The sequence below is a fragment of the Mustela nigripes genome, chromosome 6 (genome assembly GCF_022355385.1).
Source record: "Mustela nigripes isolate SB6536 chromosome 6, MUSNIG.SB6536, whole genome shotgun sequence".
Classification (NCBI taxonomy): domain Eukaryota; kingdom Metazoa; phylum Chordata; class Mammalia; order Carnivora; family Mustelidae; genus Mustela; species Mustela nigripes.
Genome location: NC_081562.1, coordinates 84,203,845 through 84,227,068, shown reverse-complemented (window position 1 = coordinate 84,227,068; position 23,224 = coordinate 84,203,845). Strand labels below are relative to the sequence as shown.

Sequence of the window (23,224 nt, the reverse complement as noted above, 5' to 3'; positions counted from 1 at the left end):
GTCTTGATCCCAGGGTCCTGCAATCGAGCCCCTTCTTGGGTTCCCTGCTCAGCAGGAAGCCTGTTTCTCCCTCTCCCTCTCCCCCTCCCCTCTGCTCATGCTCTCTCGCTCTCAAATAAATAAATAAATAAATAATCTTTAAAAAAGAGAGAGAGAGAGAGAATTAGCTTATATGTAATGTTTTGCAGATCCTATCCCCCTTTTGCTTGTCTCCCCAACTTTTTCCTTAGTGCATGGCCCTTCGAGGGCCAGGCTTTATTCTGCACTTCCCTACGCACCATGAATTTCCAGGCCCTGGAAGTGAAGGACCTCCACGCAGCAGACTTGGTTATGGGGTCTGTCCTTAAACCTCAGGGGTGTGCAGAGGGTTTTCTACTCCACCGAGCCTTCACAGCACCCCCCTATTATTCTAACAATATGCATAGATGTGCTTGATTCCCTGGCCACATTGGAAACTCCTCCCAGTGGGCTCTTAGGGCCCCGTATCCCCAGCATTTGGCACATGCCTGGCACAGAAGAGGCATCAGCCAGTGTTCAAATGACCCGGATTTTCATGGACATGATCTCCTCTGAACCTCATCGCCTTCCGGAGGGAGAAGACTTGTACTGACAACCCTCCCTGTTCAATAGATAAGGTAGCAGTCTGAGAAAACAACATATTTGTTGAAAATCGAAGTAGAGCCAGACCAGGAATCATTGCTTCCCTTTACCCTTCTTCCCGCTGCCGCATGTCAGCTCTGCTCAGAGGCCCCCGCGTGTGGGCCTGAAAGCTGATACCAGTTCCAGCTCTTGGAGTTCGGAGTTAGGTGAGAGTGGTCGAGGACAGCTGCCAAGCCCTCAGCTCCCCAACCGCTGCTTCTCCCCAACTCTGGGCATTGTCCAACAGGGGCCCAAGCCCCCTCTCCTGCCTCTGGCAGTCCATTAACTTCTTGCTTTGGGAGCCCGGGGACCTAATAATTCATTGGATTATAGACTGGACATTCTATGCAGGGGGTTCTTTACTGGAAACCCAAGGCTTATGAGGTGCCTTCTACTCTGGATCAATACGTTTTCAATCCCCGCACCCCCCCCCCCACTGCCCCTCAGAGCTGAGCTGGTGCCGGCTTGGCAGATGCAGAAAAAGGGAAAGGGATGTCTTTTGCAGGCTTGAGCAGATCCTGGCTCCACTCCCCTACCCCCACACATACCCCAAAGGCCAACAGGGGTCAGAGTTCACATATCCAGGGGGAGGTGGGAGGCGGCCACAACAGCAAAAGAGTCCTGGGGAGAGGGGGAAATTCTCCAGTTGTCTGGGATCAGTTGCTGCCCTGGGGGGGGGGGTACTTCATAGCTCCCCCCTGCCCTTATGTCCTCCCCTGGGGAGAAGTATTAAGATTAGGGATAGGCATTAGGGATAGGCATTAGAGCTTAGGAAGGGGTTAGTGTTTGTCTGAAGTTAGGGTTAAGGCTAAGGTTAGACCTAGACCTAGGGCTGGGGAGAGGATTAGGGTTAGAGATAAGGTTTAGGGTGTGGGTGCGCTTAGTACTCCTGCCCTCTCTGGTGAATATGCACACGGAGGTATCTGTATTACTGGTAACAGTCCTCTTTCAGGCTTTTTATGGGAATGGCTAACTTAATGGTTCGGTTATGGACCACACTTGGGTTTCCTTTTGGTTACATGGGTTTAAGCCCAAACTTCTGTTTGGATTCTTGGCCCTCCTGCTCCCTTCTGCTCCCTGACCATCAACTCTGAGCTTTTGGGTTCAGAACTAGAGCCCATTATGTGACCTGAATCCTCCTGAACCCAAGGTTGGGAGCTGGGGTCTAATAAGGTGTTTCCTTCTCTTGGGGAGGGAAGTACCTTCCCCACTGCTCCATACCCTGACCACAGATGAAGCAGATAGGCTTCAGGGACCAAACACTATACAGCAGCACCCTTTCTGCTTGGATTTCTCTTTCTTTGGTTTCTTTTCACAACACAGTCATAGCTATCAATCAGTTGTGGCTATTTTCACAACTCCCGATAGGAAAGACAGGCTCAGAGTTTGTTTGTTTGTTTGTTTGTTTGATCCCTGTTTAGCGAGGGAAGAAACTGAGGCTGTTTGGACTTGCCCGATATCACACAGCCAGTTGGTGTTCAAATAGGAAGAAGAATCCTACAGGGTCTCTCGGCTCCTGGAAAGGTTCTTCTGGAGACCTGGTCCCCCAATGGCCTCATTAAGGTCATCCAAGGGTCAGAATCCCAAGGTCCTCTTGCAGGGCTATGACAGTAGTCCCCCAACAAGGGATCCTATTTGTTTAAGAGAGGTAAACCATACCGTGTTCTAGATTCAAGGAAAAGCCACCAAGTCATTGATAAAAATAGAGATTTTATTTTGCAGAGGAAAATACTACATTGGTGGGGGCGAGGAGCCACTAATAGCTACAATGGAAGGAAATACTGATTCCGGTAGGCAACAGCATCTTTGAGAAATTGGGGAGAGGGGAAGAGGGATCCAAAAGAGGCTGGAGAGCAAAAGGGGAGAAGAAGGGAGAGGGATTGAATTGGGGTGGATGGAAGTGGTCTCTGCAAGCCAGGCTGGAACCCAGCATAATAAATAGTTTTATTTACAACAACCAAACTCGTGGCTTTGTATCCACGATTCAGTGCAAATTATTTACACACTGATGAGGAGGCAGGACAGGAAGGGGTAGGAGGTGGCCGAGAGAGGCATGGCTCACAGCTGTTCAATGGCTCCATGACAGAGGCTGGGAGAATTGGGGGTATTTCTCCTGGGCCCCCCAACCTCGTTTTCCACATCACCACAGCTGCCCTCTCACTCTGGCCCCTCCTGGTTCAGCTATAGGCCGGGAGGAGAAAGGCCCTGATGCCCAGGTGTGTGTTCAGGGTCTGGGCCCTTGGCAGGAGAATGGGAAGAGCACTATGGGCCCTGGAGAAAAACTGAGGTTAAAGGGGAGATGGAGAGAGGCAAGGAGGTCACTGGCCCGGTGGGGGAAGTCCAACGGGGCCGTCAGAAGCTGACCCCCACAGGGAAGGGAACAGAATCCTTCTCTCTCCTCCTGGCCAAGCAGGGGGCAGTGCAACAAGGGGTCTCCCGGGAGAGGGAGGGAGGTAGGTCCGGGGCAGGTCCGTCAGGATGGCAAGAGGGTTCCTGCCGGCCCAGGCAAGTGGTTTCAGGAGTCCCCAGGTAGGAGGAGGTGGGGGAAATGATCGCGCACGTAGGAATCCCCGGGAGTGCGGCTGGAGGGACCCGGAGGGTGCGAAGGGAGGGTGGGTGTTCTGTTTGGAGGCGGGCGAGAGGACAGCGCTCTTGGAGGCGAGTCCGCGCCGTGGATTCACAGACACTCGTGCAGTACGCGCGTGTGCGTGCAGTTGCGGCAACTGACGTGGCAGCACCAGTGAAAGGTGCAGTTGCAGCGCTCCGTGACGCGCTGTGTGCGCGTGCGGTGGCCCCGGCCACAACAGAGCAGCTCGCAGCCGTCCAGCGCGGGCGACGAGCTGTTGCAGGCGCGCCCCGCCGTGCCCGCTGTCCCCAGGCGTCCGCTGTACGTGCAGAAATTGGGCGATTTCTCAAAGTAGACAAGGTCGTGGGGGGAGGGCGGCTTGTGCGCGGGGTCTTCGGGTTCCAAGCGCAGCAGCTCTGCCCGCGAGGCGCGGTTGCTGCCGCGGTTGCCGTAGAGTACGCGCGAGGCGCCATCGAATCTGTCACGTAGCACGTCGCCCACCGCGCGCAGCGTGGGCAGCCGCATCCAGCACGTGCGCACCGTGCACGAGCCCGACATCCCGTGGCACTTGCACTCCTGGCGCATCTCGGAGAACACGGTCTGGGAGGAAAGGGGTAGAAAGTGGGTCCCACGACACTGTCACAGCCAGAGCCATTATTCCAGATACTGCCCCCTCCCGGACCCTGCCAGGACCTCCGCAAGCGCGGAAGGGAGGAAGGGGAAGGGAAGCGTGAAGTCGTCGCGCCGAGATTTGGACACCAGGCCCAACTCCACGCTCCACGCCGGACGTGGTCCCGGCCTCCAAGCCTCGATTTTTTTTTTTTTTCAATTATTAACCCGGAGGGGGCTGTAGGCAATACATCCCACGGGCTGCCTGACTTGTAACCTCTTCACTTCTACCTGACCTGCGCACTCTCTTCCATTCTCTGCCTTCCCTTCCAAACTTCCGCACCCTCCGGACGTCCTCTTCTGGTTCCCTGCCCTGACGCCTGGCCCTATCACCCACCGTTACTGCCCAGATTCGAGGTCAGCCCCTGCTGAGGGACTCGGAGATCCCCGCCACTGCGCTTCCGGGCAGAACCCCTGAAGCCTGCTCACCGTGCGGCCCGCCTCGTTGTTGTGAAGGTTCATGAGGAAGCGCAGGTCCCGCCCCTTCTCCCCGGAGTCCACAAACTCCCTGCCGAAGAGGCGGCCGAAGTCGATGTTGTCGCTGCAGCCCCCCCAGTGCCAATCGGGGCCCCCAGGACCCCGCCGCCGGTAGTCGCACGTGCAAGACTCGATGGAGCCCTCCGAGCAGGAGCGTGCCACTGAATGCGTAACCCCCGCGGAGGTGATGGCGAAGATAAACGCCGTTTCCCGACAGCCTGTGAGGGAAGGGAGCGGGGATGAGCGAGAAGGTAACGCGAGGGGAGTCGGGGGGTGGGGGCGGGGGATGGCCAGCCTTCTCAATGGAGGGTTCGGGACCCTAGAGGCCGGTGCCCCGACTCCGCCCTTGGAGTCCCGAGAGCCGGGCGGCCCGCTGCGCTGGGAAGCTGGGCTCCTAGAGAAAGCACGTGCGTGGGCACGCAACCCTGACCACGCTTGTGATCACGCGCTCCTGAGACTCTGAGACTCGGGGCGCGCTTGGCTCCTCAGTGGAAGTGGGGCAGCTCAAGAAAGAAAAACCGAGAAGAGGAGAGAGGACGAACTCTGCACTGTCAAGACCTCTCTCCGCTGCCCAGACTTTCGGTCCCGTGTCAGCGATTCGAGCCTTGCTGGACTTGGAGGCGAGACGCTCTGGCAGAGATCAGCTTCCCGGGCGCCTTTCAGAGGGGCCGGGAAAGCGGGGGCCAGCCAGCGTCCACGACTTAGAACTTGCTTCTACTCGGGCGGTGGCGCAGAAAAGTTCAGCTTCGCGCGTGAGGTGCACCGCTGGGAAACGCCTGGCAGAACGAGTCTGGCCCAGAGCTGGCGCTGGGCATGAAGCTCTTGGCGGGTTGATCTTGTAACCTGTGGGCGCCCGGGACATCTTCCCTACACTCGCCCGCCCCTGCCCTGTGGGTGACCCTGCGTTCCCCTGGCCCCGGAAGCGTCTCTTTCCTAGGTACCCACCTCGGTTGACGATCTTGCCGAAGAGGTGTGGCCCCGGAGCCGTGGGGCAGTTCCAGCGGCGGTTGCGGAACTGCCACTTGCACTCTCGCACCGCGCTCTGCAGTCCCCCGCTCACGCTGTGCAGGATCCCCGGGTTCTGGCGTATCAGCCGCCGCTGTTTGCGGCTCAGCAGCTGAAGACTGGGCTCCAGCACCAGTTGTAGACTCTTGGAGTCGGTCAGCAGGTTCGTGGAGGAGGCTACGTTCACGATGCCCCTGGTGAGGTGCATGGTAGGAGCTCAAGCTCTGCAAGGGGACTTGCGCCTTAAGCAAAAAAGTCGTGTCTACCCTGTCCTCTTCCTGGGGCTATTTGCCTGGGAGAGCCACAGGACATCAGCGATTAGGTAAAGACTCCGGGCTCCCTGGCTCACTAGTCTGAAAAGAATGGGCGTCCCTAGTTTTGCGCAGGACCACTGGGGGCCCTGGCTCTGGGGACTGGACAGAGAAGGCATGGGAAACATGAAGACCAGGTGTTCACCTTGGCTCTGAGGGACGGCTTCAGGGCAGCGTGGGGAGGGAATCCTGGCCTGGGATCCATGCCCACCCAAGAGGTGAAATGCTTAGGAGTCCCACCCTTTTCATCTCTCCTTTCTGAGCCCCGGCCTGGCCCTACGCTGCCCGAGACAGGGAAACCTGTGGTGTGGCTACCACCGTGAGGCTGGTCTGGGGCTCACGGATGAAGGGCGGTGCTAGATGGGAGTGGGCTCCCTGCCTGGAGAACCGTGGGCCGCGGCGGGCGGACCATTCACCCACCTCATCAGAACTAGATTCTCTGGAGCAGCTGCGCTCCAGAGCGCCCCTCGGTGTCTCGGAGGCAAGTCAGTGCGGTGGAGGGAGCCTGTCTGCGGATGGATCCCAGAGCGTGGGAGCGGACTGGGGCTGGCCCCTGGCTCTGCGCCCCGGGACAAGTGGCGACCCCTCACCAGCTCACTTACCACCATCGGCCACTGCTGTTGGCGGCCAGGGCTGCAGGCAGAGCGGCCAGCGCCAGCAACAGCGCAGCAGAAACCCAGCCGGGCAGCTGCGCCCAGTGCCCCATGGCCTGCCCGGCCTCGCCGCCTCTGTGCTGAAGTTGGGGCGGCTTTGGCTGCTGCCCGCGACGGTGGGACGGGACGCGGCGGTGGCGGCAGTGGCGAGAGTTCGCAGTCTGGCTCTAACAGCCCTGGGGGCGGGCGGCGGGCAGCATGGCTCGCGGTCCCAGCTGGTGGGCTGTGGCAGCCACGGCGGGCGGCACCGCCTCTTATAGTTGCGGCTCTGGCTGAAGTGACGATAGGAGGCTGCCCCGCCGGGCCACACTGTGGCACCAGGGCGCACCGGTCAGGGGCGCAGACAATGGGCAGCGAGCGGGGCCGTGGCTCCCGCCGGTCTGAGCCGAGAGCTGACGGGCTGGCCGTCGGGGCTCACCCCCGCCCCCTGCCCGGTGGCTCCCGCCTCCCTGCCTGCACTGGCCGCCGACCCCTCCCCTTGGGACGCCCTCCCACGCGCGCCCGCCTCACTCCTCTTCGCGTCCGGAGCCCGTCGGGGACCAGCGTCCGCCAGGGGGCGAGGCGATAGTGTGCTACCGGGAGAGTCTGCGGCAGCCCAGCCGCTTCGCCATCGCCGGCCGTGGGGTGCCTCGACGTCAGCCCGGCCCCGCTGGCGTCCCCTCTCTCCCCACTCCTGAGTAGAGGAAAGAAAGGAAAGCTGTCGTTCTGGGCAGCGACTCCGGGGAGACGCCTCCTTCCCAGGACACCCCCCCACACCTCGCTCCGACGGCTTGACAGGGAAGGATCAGCGGGAGCCTGAGGGTGCCGCTGGGGTCGTGAAATCCCAGGGGGTGCGTGGGTTGGGGGTAAGTTCACCAAACAGAGCCTGCTGTGGAGAGAAACCGGGGACAGTGGCAGTTTGTTTGTGGGCTGGAAGGCGTGCACAAGTGACTGTGTGTGTGTGTGTGTGTGTGTGTGTGTGTTTAAGTGGCACAATGCAAACCTGAATGCGTATGAGAATGTGTGAGTGTGTCGTGAGGGTGCACACCCATGTGTGTCCTCATGTAAGGAAACTCCTTGTTCTGAGGAGGGATGTTAGGGACCTTTCCAAGGAATCTTGGAATTTAGCTCATGTCAGAAGGGATCAATCGATCGAGTCATCTTGTCACAGCCACCACCTAGGACAACGCATCATCTATTTGTGGGGAAGGAGGTGGCAGCCACCCTCAGGAAAGACCCAGATGATTGACTGAGGCATAGAGTGTCTGGAACTGTGTGTGGAGGTGGGTGGATGGGTGGATGAGTGTGTGTGCTGGGGAGATTAAATATGCATATATGTGTCACTCTCGCCATGTATACCTTGTGTCATCCTATGGTGCGTCACCCTCAGCATGTGTCAACCTGTGCATGTCACTAGGGGAGGGGCCTGAGCCTGCAACCAAGGCAGCATCAAGATAGAAAAGGCCCGGTGTGCCTGAGTCTCTGAGGATTAGGCTCAGGAAGCGCAGTGGAGTAGATGACAGGTGCGTGTAGGGGTGCAGGAGGGAGGGCTGGGAAGAGAAGAGCTGCTGGCTGAACTGAGCCCAGAATAGAGAACTTGTGCCTCCATATGACTGCTTCTTTCTGGATTTTTCTGTCAAATTTCCATCTTCCTCCAAAACCTCTGGCTCTTTCCACTCTTACTACATTGAGATACCCAAAATGCTTGTAAGGGTCTCATCCATTATATGCTTTTCTCTTTTCTCCCTGGGACTCCAACTCAGTTTCAAGGCTACCTTGGCCTCCTATTAAGGATGTGGCAGCTGTTCCCTCTGTGGGGCATAGCAAGCACTGCCAGCCTGGTTATTATGCCCCAGCAGCACACACACATTGCCCCTGGAAAGAGGGAAGATCTTTTTTATGTCTCTCTCTTCTCTCACTTTACAGAGGAAAAAGTAGATTAAGAAATTGTTCAAGGTCCACACAGCTAATAAATGACCAAATGGGGACACTTGGCTGGATCATTCGGTGGAGCATGTGACTCTTGTTGACCTTGGGATTGTAAATTGGAGCCCCCCATAGGGTGTAGAGATAACTTAAAAGTAAAATCTTTAGAAAATGAATACATGGGGGGCGCCTGGGTGGCTCAGGTGGTTAAGCCGCTGCCTTCGGCTCAGGTCATGATCTCAGGATCCTGGGATCGAGTCCCACATCGGGCTCTCTGCTCAGCAGGGGGCCTGCTTCCCTTCCTCTCTCTGTGATCTCTTCCCTTCCTCTCTCCTACTGTGATCTCTCTCTGTCAAATAAATAAATAAAATCTTAAAAAAAAAAAAAGAAAATGAATACATGGCAGGGGAACTTGGGTGGCTCAGTTGGTTAAGCATCTTGATTTCTGCTCAGGTCATGATCTCAGGGTCGTGAGATTGAGCCCTGTGTGGGCTCCACATGCAGTGGGGAGTCTGCTTCTCCTCCTCTCCTTCTCCTTCTCCTTCTGCCCCTCTCCCTGTGTGCACACTCTCTCTCTAAAATAAATACATTTTTTCTTAAAAAATGAATAAACGGTAGATCTAGAATTAAACCCAGATCATTTTGACTCAAAGCCCACGTTCTTTCCACCTTACAAGCTATTTCTGAGTGTGCAGCAATCATAAAGCTGGGGGCCTTTCTCCAAATTGACAGATAAATAAAAATGATCTTTAGGGTTTTTCTGTCTCCCTTTTGGATCTTCTCTTTTTCATCTCCTCTGCCTTCAGGGTACTTTCTAAATGAGTATGTACCCAGGTCTGATCCTAAAAAAGTTCCAAGTCTCAGAATTTCCCCTTCAAGGTGGGGAAGTCACTCTAAGGAGTACGTGTCTGATGAGTTTAAGTATTCTTCCTGGGGCAATTCTATTTTAGATGAGATGTTGATTAACCCAGATGGAGCCTGAGGGAGGTTGTTTTTGAGGGCAACATCCTTCCCAGTCCTATTGCCCCATCCACTGTACCTGGTCCCTCCAAGATTTCAACCCTGAAGGACAAGGTGTATTGGTCCAGCATCCTCCCCAGGTCCAAAAGCCAGTAATCTCTGCAGAGGACACCCTGGAGAGGGTACAAGATGGCTCAAGTAAATAGACAATGATGGGCAGCTTGTCCTTTGTCCCTTGGGAGTTTATTCCCATTGGGACCTGGAGCATGTCTTTTTGGCCTATGGATTGATAAAACCGCCTAGAGGGTGGAGATGCACTGGAAGACAGGAAGTCCCATCTGTGGCCATTGGTGACAGAAAAGAAAGGAAGGAAGGAAGGAAGAGAGAAAGAAAGAAAAGAAAGAGCTAGTATTCTCTGTTCTACCATTCCACCCACCAGGAATAGTGGGGAAGAGTGGGAGGGGAAGTCTCTAAGTCTGGGTCACACTGTGAGTGACCTGGCCCAAATTTCTGTTTAGATCAAATCATCCCTCTGTTGTTTTTCCTGTTTCTTTCCTGCATCTTCAATTTACCTCTGTACCAGATCATACCTATCAGCATGCCAAGTGCTGTAATATTTCCCATCTAAAACTGCCAAAGCTTCATTTGACTCCACATTACCTCCCAGAATTGCCCCATTTCTCTGCTCTCTTTTACAGCAAAGCTCAAAAGGGTTGCTTTAATCACTAGCACTAATTTCTTTTCTTTATTCTCTCTTTCCACCCTGATCACATCTTTGAACTTGCTACCCTTCCTTATCAAAATCATCCATGACCTCTGGATTGCTCTACAGTCAATTCTTAGTTTTCAGCCTAATCAGCTTTCCAGGAACAGCAGACAGAATCAAACGCTTCCTCCTTCTTTCTCACTTGGGTTCTAGAACACCATTCCTACCTCCCTAGCTGCTCACCATCTCAGTCTCCTTACCTGGTTCGACCCTCTATACCAATTTCTAAGCTTCAGAATGTAATTCAATCTGGACTTTCTTCTCAATCTACACTCACTCTCTTGGTGAACTATTCAGTCTCACGCTCCCTAATTTATACATCTGGCCCTGAACTCTGGACTTGCACATCTAACACTTGAATAAGCATGTACATGGTCAAAACTCGAATGCCTGGTTCTTCCCCCATCCTAACCTGCTCTTTCTTTGGTTGTCCCATTTCAGTAAACGGCACCTCCATCCTTTTGGTTTCTCAGGACAAGAACCTTAGAGTCATCCTTGATCCATCTGTTCTCTAGTACTTCATGTCAAGTTCGTGGACAAATCCTGTCCTTCTGTATTTAAAATATATGCAAACTTGGACCCATTCTTATCCTTGGGCAAAGCCACCATCCCCTTTCTCTTGTACTACTGCACTAGCCTCGTGGCAGCACTCCCTGCTCCTACCTTTGCCCTCCACACTCTCTTCTCCACATAGCAGCCAGAGCTATGCTTTCTAAAACCCAAATCAGATCGCTTCATTCCTCTGCTCAGAATTTTCCAATGATTCCCCATCTCAGTCAAAGAAAAAAGGTGAGCTTTTTACAGTGGCCTACTTAGCCCTCTATGATTTCACCCTACTCCTTCTTCGTCCTCTAACTTTCACTGCTTGCACTCTCTCCCCTGTGGGTTCCTTCCTTTGGCCACACTGGCCTACTTGCTGATTCCCTGAACATACCAAGCAAGTTCCTGTCTCGGGATACTTCCACCTGCTTTTCTGTGTTCTGGAAGATCCTTCCTCAGATAGCTCCATAGAATGGTTCCCTCACTTTCTTTGTCATTCCCCCTATATAAAATGGAATCCTGCTGCCTGTCTCCTTTACCTTGCTCTATTTTTCTACCACTTTTGACCACAGAGAACTTTAAAGGCTCAAAGTAGAAAATCAGTAGCAAACCACCTCTCTGGAATGGGAACAGGAGCAAGATGTCGGAGGGGAAAGGGGCTTTACCTTATTGTTGGGAGTGTGAGGGGGAGTCAGGGAACCAGGACTGAGAATCTGTGAGCAGAAGGGCCTACCTTCCTTTGAAGCACCAGCAGGCGGCACTCCCTCCTCGTGCTGGGAAGACATCAGCCTCTGGTAGAGAAGGGGGCCAAGTTCTGTCTATGGTAATCCCACAGATTTGTTGGGCCTAACTGTTTAACTGTTGGGGGTTTCCCCAGGGAGTCCAGTGCAGTGGAGCTGCAGACTGTTTGGTGCCTCCGGGTGGTGGCCCGTGGTGCTGCAGCAGAAGGCGTGAGAGGCGGAGGGTGGGCAGTGCAGCTGAGCTCACCGCCGAGGGCGCATCCATCCCTCCCGGGCCTATAATTTGGGTTCCCCGAGCTTGGCCGCCCCTATCAGCGGCTCAGCAATAGATGAGTCAGCCGGGACCCCGGGCCAAGGCAAACATGAGGGGAGGAGGAGGCTTCCGAGCCTTTGCTCTGCTCTCGTGGCCGCCTCAGTTGCTCTATTCCCCCAATCTCCCAGGGCCCCCACTCTTTTCTTTGACCCCCGCCCTCCAGGGCCCCAGTGTTCGTCTCTGTTTGTTCTTGCTACATCCCCATGGTGGGAAAGCAGCCTCCAATCTTCTCATTGAGGGGAACAGGGACCAGCTTGCTCCCACTCCCTCCCCAAAGTAATGACAGCCCCTCACTTTCCCCCTCCTGTCATGGCCCCAACCCCTGTCAAGGTCTCTCTGGTTCCCGCCCCTCCCCTTTCCTGGAGCTGGCCGCGTGCTTGGGGTATTAGGCAATGGGTGTGTACCCACAGCCCTCTCCAGACCCCGCCTGCTCCACCACCCTCCAGCCGCCTGCGGGTCAGTGCTCAGGCCAGCCGGTCGGGCCAAGGGCACTGGGGGCCAGTTCAGGCCACCCAGTCTGCCTGCCTGTGGCCTCCTGTCCCAGAGCTGGGCTTTTGCATGGAGAGGGAACAGGAGTGTGGGTCGTTGGATTTGTGACAGACCAGCCTGGGGAACCCGGGAGCCACGGAGAAGTTGGAGTCTAGGGTGATTGTTCTGACCTTAGGTCTTCCTTGACACCAGACTGTTCTATAGCCTGACAAGGGTAGAATCAGAAGTAGCAATCAGAAAAAAAAAAAAAAAGAAGTAGCAATCAGAAACCTGAGAGAAATACAAAAAACCAGAGACCTGGAAAAATACAAATGTCCATGGGAGAAGAGAGGCATAGGAAACCTCATCCCCTTCCTCCGGAGAACTGAGTGGAGTCCCAGGCTGACATGCAGGAAGGAGGACAAGGTCACTGAATCCAGGTGTAAGGATGAAAGCTACTGAGATAGAGCTTGCAGATTCTAGTGGCCTCAAAAGCCACACATGGTGTGGGTCTTGGCATCTGAACAGGAAGGAGAGGCAGGAATTCTAGGGCTATTTCTCTTCCTTCCTTGGCCCCAGAGGTGAGAAAGCAAAGAAAAGCCACCAGAGCTGTCCAGTGTTAGGAACCATGGCGTTTTTTTTTTTTTTTTTTTTTTTTTTTTACCTCCCAGCCCGCTGGAGACCTGGTGCATAAAGGTGGTCAATAAATAAAATATGACCACGGATGTCACTGATCTCGGACTGCTCTGCCCCCTAGACAGCAGCGCCCCCTGCAGCACAGGGCAGGCCCTGCAGCAGCATAGGCCAAAGGCTGACTGCCCCCAGAAGAGCTGCAAGGCCACCACCAAGGAAGAGATGACTGTGGCTGTGGGTTTCAGGCCCCGTGGCTCTGCTTCCCCAGGGGGCCTGTCTCTGAGTCAACGTGCCAGCTTCGGGCGCGCGGGGCCAGTCGTGCCTTGGGCTGCGGTCTGGCAGGGGCGGGGGGCGGCTGGGAAGCCTGGGGCCCCTCTCTGGCAAAAATAGCCCGCAGTGGTTAGAGCTGGGAGGGTGAGTCAGGCAGGAGCGCAGTGACGCCTAACCCCTTCACTGCCACTGGAGCTCCCTAAGGTGTTTTGCTCTGGTCTGTGCACCCCTAGATCAGATACTTTCCCTGGCTGTCCTCAGGCTGGGCTCAGTCTGGGATCCCAAGGCCCTCCTCTTTCCATGTGAAGCAAGTCTGAAAGCCTGGAGCAAAAATCTGGGCCACTCCTAGTGCAGAGCTGGGATCCCGGGATCGGGCAGGAGAACTCTGTGGGCAAGGATGCCTATAAGCCAAGGGAAGCATAGGAGAAAGCTGGAGATCTTTGGGGCTACCCGAGCCTTTGCTAGGACCGAACTCTGAAGCCAAGTCTGACCCCTCCCAAGGGGCAGGCGCAGAGCTCAGAGGTGGGAGGAGGCCAAGCCACCCAGAAGGGAGCTTTTCCTGCTGGCTCTGAGTGCTCTGAGGCGCGCTATGTCGCTGAGGGCTCTTCCCAACATTGTCCAGGGAGGGAAACTGATTCCCTGCTTTGTGTTCATCTTGTCAGAGGCACTCACCAGCCATCCAGCTCTCGGTGGGGAAACCGAGGCAAAGAGAAATGACCACGTGGGACCAGAGTCCTGTCTCCCTAGTCTGGGTCACTGCACCATCCTTGCAGACTTGGCTACCCAGAGCAGGTGAGAGGCACTCTGGTCACCACCCCTTTCAGTGGGGCCAAGCGTGAACCCAGGCGTCGGGGGAGAGGGTGTGTGTGTAGGCTGGGAGGAGGGGGAGCGCCTGCGCTCCCCCGGGTCAAGGCGGGGGGTGCGAGGAGTGGGGTGGGGATGCCCGGGGCTTGGGGAGGGGCCGCAGCTCTGTCAGCCACAGCAGAGCTGCCTATGAGCTCGGCACGAGTTGAGTAGAGCCGGAGCCCCCAGTTCCTTGCTAGACCGCTCGCTAGCTTTCTCGATCACTCCCTCCCTTCCTCCCTCCCTTCCTCCCGGCGGCTGCGGCGGCGCTGGGGAAGCAGCGAAGAGGAGTGGCCCTGCCCTGGAAGAATGCGGCTCTGCCGAAGGGGCAGAACCCGACGCAGTCTCCCCACGGTTTGAGAAGCCCGAGCCCAGGCGACCCAACCTTGCTGGTAGTCACCTCGCACCAGAGCAGCAGGTAATCGGAGCCGGGAAAGCAGGGAGGGCAGGGACACGCACACGGGGCGAGACAGGCACATGGATAGTCAGTCAGACAGACAGACACGCATCCGCCCACTGGGGCATGGAGACACAGAGAGAGACAGGGATATTGGCAGAGATAAAGACAGCAAATAAACGAATATCCCCAGATCAGAATGGCATTGAACGAGGGAGTAAAGGGGTGGGGAATGAGCCTGGGACCTGCGGGGACCAGATGGGCATTGCAGACGAGGGAAACACTAGTTAGGAAAGGCGGTCGAGGAGGAAGAGGACTCAGCCTGCGCAGCGGTCCTTTTCAGGCGGGAACCAGTCTCCTCCCTGTCTGGCGCACCTGGAGCCTCCCCTCTCTCCCGACTGCGGAAAAAGTGGGTAGAGCAGGATTGGGAACCCATTCCTCCACCCCTCTCACCAAAGCTGCCTGCCCTCGACGGCATCTGAAGGTGACCCTCCCCCACACCCCACCATCTGTAGGTGGTGCAGAACCCTGTTCTAATCCCGCCCCCCCAATCCCGCCCCTAGCCCTGAGAGCCTCACTCTGTTGGGTGAGGGAAGCCAGTCGTGGGGCCCTCAAAGAGGGAGCGGTGGCAAGATGGTGGAGTGGTGTTTGTGAGTCAGTTATGTCTGAGTTTGCACTTGAGTGTGTGTGTGTGCCAGGCATTGTGTCTGGCTGGGTCCAGCTCCAGTGGCTCTTGCCTAAGCCCCAGCTGAGACAACCAGACTCTTCCTCCAGGGTCCAGAGTTAGGGGTGATTCTTCTTGTTTTGCTTGGGGAGAGATGAGAAGGGTTCCTAGAGCGCACTGGTGAGTTAGGAATCCTTGGTTGCCCCGGGGCCAGCCCATCCTATTCCGAAGCCCCCAAATCTCCTTGTCCCGCAGGCCCTGATCGATCTGCCCACTGGGGCCTTCGGGCCCAGGGTTCGACATGCCGGAGGAGCCCCGGCCGCGGCCTCCGCCCTCGGGCTTTGCGGGTCTCCTGTTCCTGGCGTTGTGCAGTCGGTGAGCAGATCCCCCCTGTCACCCTGGCCACGAAAAAAAGCCGGAGGCTGAAAGCACCGACCTAGGACGGGAGGAGTCGGAGGGGGCGCGAGGCCTGGACCACAGACCCCCGAAACGCCTTCTGCGTTCCCAGGGCCCTCAGCAATGAGATTCTGGGCCTGAAGCTGCCCGGCGAGCCGCCGCTGACCGCCAACACCGTGTGCTTGACGCTGTCGGGCCTGAGCAAGCGGCAGCTGGGCCTCTGCCTGCGCAGCCCCGACGTGACGGCATCCGCACTTCAAGGCCTGCACATCGCGGTCCACGAGTGTCAGCACCAGCTGCGCGACCAGCGCTGGAACTGCTCCGCGCTCGAGGGCGGCGGCCGCCTGCCGCACCACAGCGCCATCCTCAAGCGCGGTGAGCGGGGCCGGCGGGTCTGCGCCGCTGGGGCCGGGGGTGGGGGCCAGGCCGAGGCGAGCGGAGGCGGGAAGGGACCGGTTCACGACTCCAGGAGGGGCCTCTCTCCGGGAATTCCCCCCACCCCCCACACACACCCAGGAGCCACAGAGCTGAGCCTGGCCACCCGTCTGGGTCCCTGCGCCTCACTTCCACCTGCGTGCTGCCGGCAAGGCAGCTGGGTCGCTGTTCCCCTACCCTAGGGCCCCCCTTTCTTTTTTCCACCGGGCTCATCTGGGTTGCACCTGCGAGCCAGAGATGCCCCCAGCCCTGGAAGCTTCAAACATCCCCCTCATTCCCTCCCCTAATTTCTTCCCCCCTCCCTCTCCTTGGACAAGCCCAGGCTGGTGTCCCCAGAGCCTCAGCGGGGGTGGGGTGACGCCCCCAACCGTTTAAGGGTTAAACCTACTCCCCTAATTGCTGGGGTTCCCAGGAGCAGAGGCTGGGAACAAAGACCCTGATGGCTTTGAAGCCGGGGAGCAGCACCCTCCTCTGTGCTGTGGGGGCCCCAGGTGGCTCTCACCTGAGCAGGTGAGGAACGGCTGGAGGGGCGAAGAACAGGTCACTGCTGGTCTGGTCTGGGAGGTATGGTCTGGAAGGCATCATTGCCTCTTGCCAGGCCATGCCCGTGTTTCCTCCCTGGAGGAGTAAAGATCCATTCTGGGCTCAGCTAGAGGGTGGGGGCAGTACTTCAGGGACTACGGGGTTAATAGGCAGCTGCCATCTGCGGGGGAATTCCCAAGACATGTGCAAACAGCTTCACCCCTGGAGGGTTGAGGTTGGGGGGGATTGGGAGGCTGGGCCAAAAACCCTGCATCCTGGGGTGGGAGAGGCCCGGCCCCTAAGGAGGTGCTGTGTCTCATCCTCTCAGGGCTCAAGAAAGCCCCTACCTAAAAGGAAGTAAGGGGCCCCCCAAATGAGAAGCATGGGAAAAGCTTGTCATCGTGAGCCTCTGTGACCCCCAAAACATAACAAAGATACCAACATTTTAAGAGGGCCTCAGGGAAAATCACCCTGCACCCATCCCCCCCCCCAGCATTTTATAGAGTAATATAGCAGGTTAGAATAAACATAAAGGGCAGTCTTAAAGGGCAAATAGAAAACCAGAAACTGGAAAGGGGAAGGATAGTGCCATAGCTCCAGTGCTTTGGGGTTTTGGGGTGGTGGAGCAAGGTTTGTTAAAGGGCCCTAAAAAAAAAAAAAAAAAAAAAAGAACCTGAAAGTCTCTGCTTCCACCCCACCACCCAAGCTCCCTGCTGGGCTGGGGAATTTTTAAAGCTTTCAGATGTAGAACTCAGTGATCACTTCTTCAAAGACCTCGGGGACTCCCTCTCAGTCACCTGCCAACCCCAGGGCTCTTGCCCTCCAGCTAGTTCTTTCATCTGCACCCGAAAATCCCAGACTTACAGAACGAGGCTTGGGCTCAGAGATCAATCTCAGCCAGCCCCTCCCTTAATAAATGAGGAAACTGAGGCTCCGTGCTTCCGCTCCCTTCCTACTCTGTGACTTTCTTCCAAATTAGGCAGCTGGTAAATGACAGGGTCAGGATTCAGTTAGGAATTCCCGGAATTGAAGGGTGGCCTCCCCACTCCAGCTGCCTGTCAACCTTATGCCTCCGTCACACCCTTTTCATCCCCAGGTTTTCGGGAGAGTGCTTTTTCCTTCTCCATGCTGGCGGCAGGGGTCATGCACGCGGTCGCAACGGCCTGCAGCCTGGGCAGGCTAGCGAGCTGCGGCTGCGGCTGGAAGGGCAGTGGTGAGCAGGACCGGCTGAGGGCCAAGCTGCTGCAGCTGCAGGCTCTGTCCCGGGGCAAGAGTTTCCCCCACTCCCTGCCCAGCTCTGGCCCCGGCTTAGGTCCCAGCCCCGGCCCCCAGGACACATGGGAATGGGGTGGCTGTAACCAGGACATGGACTTTGGAGAGAAGTTCTCTCGGGATTTCTTGGATTCCAGGGAAGCTCCCCGGGACATCCAGGCAAGAATGCGAATCCACAACAACAGGGTGGGGCGACAGGTATGTGTGTGCAACTTGTCCCGAGTCTCCTTAGCTTTTGAGGCCTGGCTAGAAAGAGAGAGGCTTCGCAGGCAGAAAGGAGGACGGGCCGCGGTGGGGGATGGCCGCTCACCCATCTAGGTGACCTCAAGCAAGTCACTTAACCTCAGTTTTGCATCTGTAAAAAGAATCTAATGATACCCACCTTAACGATGTGATTAAGAGTGAGCCAGCAAATAGGGCACTGGGCAGAGTGCCTCGTCCTTGGCAGGTGCTCATTACAGGGTAGCTATTATCACAGCTGCCTTCCTGCGGGAAGGGTGCTCATTTTTAGTGCTCGCTCTGGAAAGAGGACTGGATGGCGACTCAGGACAACTGGAGTTGAGTTCTGTTCACATCTAGTTGTCTAAGCTGAGTCTCTGTTCCCGGCTAGGGATTAAAGATGGGCAAATCATTCTGAATTGCTCTGGCTTCAGTCCTCCAACCAGAAGATGAGGGAGTTGAGCTGTTAGCCAGCCCTGCAGTGCCCTTTCTCTTCTGATATTCCATGATCATTCTCGCCTCTATTTCTCCCTCCCTGTGCTCTCTGTTCCCTCCCCTCTGCTGTGCCCCTGTGCCCTGCCCCTTTGCTGCCCTTCCCTTCACCTCTCGCCCCCCCAACCCCCTCAACCTCCCGGCGCTCTAGGTGGTAACTGAAAACCTGAAGCGGAAATGCAAGTGTCACGGCACTTCGGGTAGCTGCCAGTTCAAGACCTGCTGGAGGGCGGCCCCAGAGTTCCGGGCGGTGGGGGCAGCGCTGAGGGAGCGGCTAGGTCGGGCCGTCTTCATCGATATCCACAACCGCAACTCCGGAGCCTTCCAACCCCGCCTGCGTCCCCGTCGCCTTTCGGGAGAGCTGGTTTACTTTGAGAAGTCTCCCGACTTCTGTGAGCGAGACCCTACCGTGGGCTCCCCCGGCACTCGGGGCCGGGCATGCAACAAGACCAGCCGTCTGCTGGACGGCTGCGGCAGCCTGTGCTGCGGCCGTGGGCACAATATGCTTCGGCAGACGCGAGTTGAGCGCTGTCATTGCCGCTTCCATTGGTGCTGCTACGTGCTGTGCGACGAGTGCAAAGTCACAGAGTGGGTTAACGTGTGTAAGTGAGGGATGGCTTCACCGCAGGGCTGGCAGAGGGCAGGAGCGCCTTTTCAGCCTTTTGCTCCGATTTCTGGCCAGGGTCAATATCGGCTCCTAGAAACTCAAAGCGTCGGCCTGGAAGCAGCTCTGGGGGTGGTGGGGGTCAGGCAGAGTCTGTGATGTGCAGCCTTCTCCCCCACGATAGGAGGGCCTGGGCGGGAAAGCTGTCACCCCCTTCTTCTGCTCCTCAAACAGCTGAAATGAACGAAGGCTACATGCACTGTATTGTCTCCCTCTCCCCAATCCTGGAGTCCCTTTAGCTCTGGTTCTTACTCCTTCTGGCTGGGGTGTCCTTGTAGTTTGATCACTCCTCTCCTTTGAGGAATAGCCCCAAGCATTGTGTGGAGCCATAGACCTGTATCGGGGATACCACTCCTTCCTATCTGCTGATCCCAAACTCCTCTACAGCAGCCTGGGCCCCTTCTTGTGGGGGAATAGGAGACAGTGGTAGAGAGGTTTTTCTTGGGGAAGGGACAGAGTGTTGGAGGGGGCTCTCCCTTGAGTCCTCAGAGAGTTGTTTGTCTAGGCCCTTAGGAAAACTATCTCCCCCATTCAGATGTTAAAGGAAACCCTCCAAAGGAAGAATTTTACCTAAGACTCTCTGAGCCTTTTATTTGTTCCTTAGCAGGAGGGATGGGAATGGATAATTTATTGTACTGAGACTTGTTCTTGGTTTCTGTCTGTAACTAAAATAAATTAAACTACTGGACCAGTGGCTTCAGGTGGTTCTATTTCTGCCCACACTTGCCATCCCAGTCCATCACTTCTTTTCCAGGTGAATTCTACCCTCATACACCCAATGACTTTATTTACATGTATCCTGCCTAGTTCCACATAGGATTTGAAATGGTCCTCAGTGATTCAGTTGGCATCTCTCTTTGTGAAAAACCAGAGGGTACTTCGAGGTTGGGGGTGGGGGCTGGATATCCAAACATAGGCCCAATTTACTTTTTATGTGCTTCAACTCCAGACCTCACCTTGGTCCTTGCCCTAGAACGAGGGTTGGCATTTTTTCTTTTACCTGTAGAGGGCTTGAAAGTGAGTAAACAGTTGACCCTTAAACAACATCCGCGGTTTGGGGGCGTCCCCACTATCTAAGCAGTCAAAAATCTGTATGTAACTTTTGGGTCTCTCAAAACTTAACTACTTATAACCTACTGTTGACCTTACCAATAACAGAAACAGTCCATTAACAGATTAACACATACTTTGTATGCCACGTGTTTTATATACTGTGTACTTAGGAGAAAATAAATTAGAGAAAAGAAAATGTTATTAAAAATCATAAGGAGGGGCGTCTGGGTGGCTCAGTGGGTTAAACCCTCTGCCTTCAGCTCAGGTCATGATCCCAGGGTCCTGGGATCCAGCCCCACATCAGGCTCTCTGCTCAGCAGGGAGCCTGCTTCCCTTCCTCTCTCTCTGCCTGCCTCTCTGCCTACTTGTGATCTCTGTCAAAAAAATAAATAAAATCTAAAAAAAAAAAAAAAATAAGGAGGGGCGCCTGGGTGGCTCAGTGGGTTAAAGCTTCTGCCTTTGGCTCAGGTCATGATCCCAGGGTCCTGGGATCAGCCCCACATCAGGCTCTCTGCTCAGCAGGGAGCCGGCTTCCTCCTCTCTCTCTCTGCCGGTCTCTCTGCCTACTTGTGATCTCTGTCTGTCAAATAAATAAAATCTTTAAAAAAAATCATAAGATGAAACACATTTACAGTAGTATAAGGTATTTGTTTTTAAAAATCTACGTATTAAGTGGACCTGCAGTTCAAACCTGTGTCATTCAAGGGTCAGCTGGATTAAGCTTGTGGGGTTTGTTGCAACTACTCAACTCTGCCATAATTACTCAACTCTGTTGTTGTGAATCAGAAGTAGCCATAGACCACACATAAACAAATGGGTGTGGCTGTGTCCAATAAGGCTTAATTCATAGAACCTGATTTCGGGTGAGATTAGGTTCTCTGGCTGTACTTTGTTGACCCCTGCCTACAGCATGTGGTTACCTCTGCTCTGGAGATTTCAAGTCCTGAGCGGATCTCAACATTAAGCCGGGACCCAAAAGAGCAGGTGCTTTTCTTTATGGCTCTAAATCAGAGAACTTGGGAGGGGGATATAAGACTAATGGGACACATATAAAAGAGATTCCAGAGCTCAGAAAGGGAGTGTTTTGCTCTGGAAACCAGCAAAACCAACATGCTTTCCTACTGAATTATTTGCATATGTATTTTGTCCTTCCTTATTCAGAGCTCTTCTGCATTTAATCTTAGCAAAATAATTCCTTTATCTTTTAGGAGATAATCAAAACTAGAGAAAACATATTTTTAAACAATTATAATCTATTCCTACCCCAGTATCTTTGAAAAGCATTATCATTCAATTCAGAAAAGGGACAGGCATCACATATTCAGGACTTTACAAGTTACTAAATGTTTATGGGTTTGCAAGATGCTGCCTCTAACAGGTCATCTCTTTGGCCGTGGAATGTAGAAATGGTTTTCTCTATTTCTCTAGGCAATAGGTATATCTGCTACCCAAATTACCCTCAAAATCAGGTGATTTTGCTATTCAGGTGGCAAGAGCATTTTGAGGAATGTTGGGTTAGGCCAGTATTTTATGGCATAATCTTATGTCCTGAATTTCCACTTAAGAGTCCTGGACTTGGAAATCTGATGGAAGCGGGAAGATATCTCATCCTTACTTCAGTCACTGACTAAGCCTGGTGTGTATGGGGCAGAGAGGGGATGCAGCTAGAATGGACATAGGATATGAGAGAGAATAATGTTAAGGAGCAACCAGAATGGGAATTTCTCATTTCTCTGATGGCATTACAGCAAGAATATTTCAGCTGTTTCCTTCCTCTGTATTCCCTTTGGCTCCCTCTCTTTCTAGCTTTCTCTTTCGTCAGACACACTCTGTGGCAAACTTAAGCCCCAAACCACAACCTTGAGAAATTCCAAATGGATTTTGTCAGCAAGGCCAACCCCCCCCCCCACCCCAAACCTGCTCCCGGCACACGCGCTGGGCTCAGACCCAGGCCTGGGGTCAGTGACGAGAGTGGGAGTCTGCAACCCACAGAGCGGGTGGCTACAATTTCAGCTTTTACTTAGCTCCACTGACAGTCACAGGGAGAAAGACTGATGAGGCCTCTAGGCCTCTTTCAGCTCTGGATGAGCTCTTTTCCCTTAGCCTTTTAAATGGCTGGGAAGCTGGGGAGTGGCAGTGGTTGGCTTATTGCCAACTAGGCAGCACCTCTGCTATCTCTGCTCAATGGAAAACACCCAGTCAAGCTGGAGCAGACTCCAGACTCCAGACAGGTGAAAGACAGAAAGCCTGGGAGATTTTCATCAGTTATTTTATTTTATTTATTTGAGAGAGAGAGTGAGCATAAGTGGGGGAAGGGATGGTGCAGAGGGAGAGGGAGAAGCAGACTCCTCACTGAGCAGAGAGACTGACAGATGTGGGGCTCCATCCCAGGACCCCAGGATCATGACCAGAGCTGAAGGCAGATACTTAACTGACTGAGCCATCCTGGCACCCTCCATCCATCAGTTCTGACTCAAATGTCATGGTACTTGCTGCTAACCATATTAGGCTATCACCATTTCCATCCTTTTGTAACACCTGAGACCCAACCCCAAGAGGATCTACAGTCTTGAGCAGGAACAATGAATTCTTACCTCCTGTCAGATTTTCCAAAGGCATGCTGGCATGGTTAGGGCACTAGTGAAGGCGGGGGGAGTGCAAAACATAATTTTTTTTTGAGATTTTATTTATTTATTTATTCGTCAGAGAGAGAAAGAAAGCGCACGTACAAGCAGGCAGAGTGGCAGGCAGAGGCAGAGAGAGAAGCAGGCTCCCTGTGGAGTACGGAGTCCCTTGCAGGACTCGATCCCAGGACTCTGGGATCGTGGCCTGAGCTGAAGTCAGTCGCTTAACTGACTGAGCCACCCAGGCGTCCCGCAAAGCATAATTTTGGTGGTTGGTGTAGGGGCATAACTTGGTGGGGTGAAAATTTTAGGAAAAGAAAGGGAAAGAGTACATGTGGAAGTATCCCAGGGCCTGATCCAATAGTTTGCAATAAAACTGAAGAAGTCTCTGCCATTTACAACACAGAGTTTATCAGGGCAAAGCCTCTTAATAGCAACAGCCCAGGACATATACATGTTATAAACATGCTCCTTGTTATCCAGATCTTCCCTCACCATCTTAAATTAGGGTCCTCTTGGCTTCATATTCTAGGGTGTAGTTACTCTCCACATTAAAATAACAGAGAAAACAGACTGGGATAAGAGGAAGAGAGTGATGAATGTATACACCAGGGGTTGATGGGGGACAAGGGATAGACACAGTGTGGCTATCTACCAACCTGGTGGTTCTTCGTTGTCATCGTCTTCTTCTTCTATTCACCAACCTGGTGGTGGTGGTTCTTCTTCTT

General features: G+C 54.5%; 2 protein-coding genes across 2 annotated transcripts; one reads left to right on the top strand and one right to left on the bottom strand.

Annotated features, from left to right (window-relative positions):
* Positions 1-2,419: 2,419 nt before the first annotated feature.
* WNT1 (Wnt family member 1) lies at positions 2,420-7,013 on the bottom strand. Its single transcript, XM_059404835.1, has 4 exons — positions 6,270-7,013; positions 5,297-5,550; positions 4,304-4,569; positions 2,420-3,805 (listed from the first exon to the last, which is right to left on the bottom strand). The coding sequence occupies exons 1-4, from the start codon at positions 6,371-6,373 to the stop codon at positions 3,317-3,319; spliced, it is 1,113 nt and encodes a 370-aa protein (XP_059260818.1). The 5' UTR covers positions 6,374-7,013; the 3' UTR covers positions 2,420-3,316.
* WNT10B (Wnt family member 10B) lies at positions 5,466-19,442 on the top strand. Its single transcript, XM_059404834.1, has 7 exons — positions 5,466-5,519; positions 13,578-13,707; positions 14,040-14,176; positions 15,075-15,194; positions 15,328-15,590; positions 17,269-17,642; positions 18,307-19,442. Exons 4-7 carry the CDS (start codon positions 15,121-15,123, stop codon positions 18,763-18,765), a joined length of 1,170 nt encoding a protein of 389 aa, XP_059260817.1. The 5' UTR covers positions 5,466-5,519; positions 13,578-13,707; positions 14,040-14,176; positions 15,075-15,120; the 3' UTR covers positions 18,766-19,442.
* Positions 19,443-23,224: the final 3,782 nt, after the last annotated feature.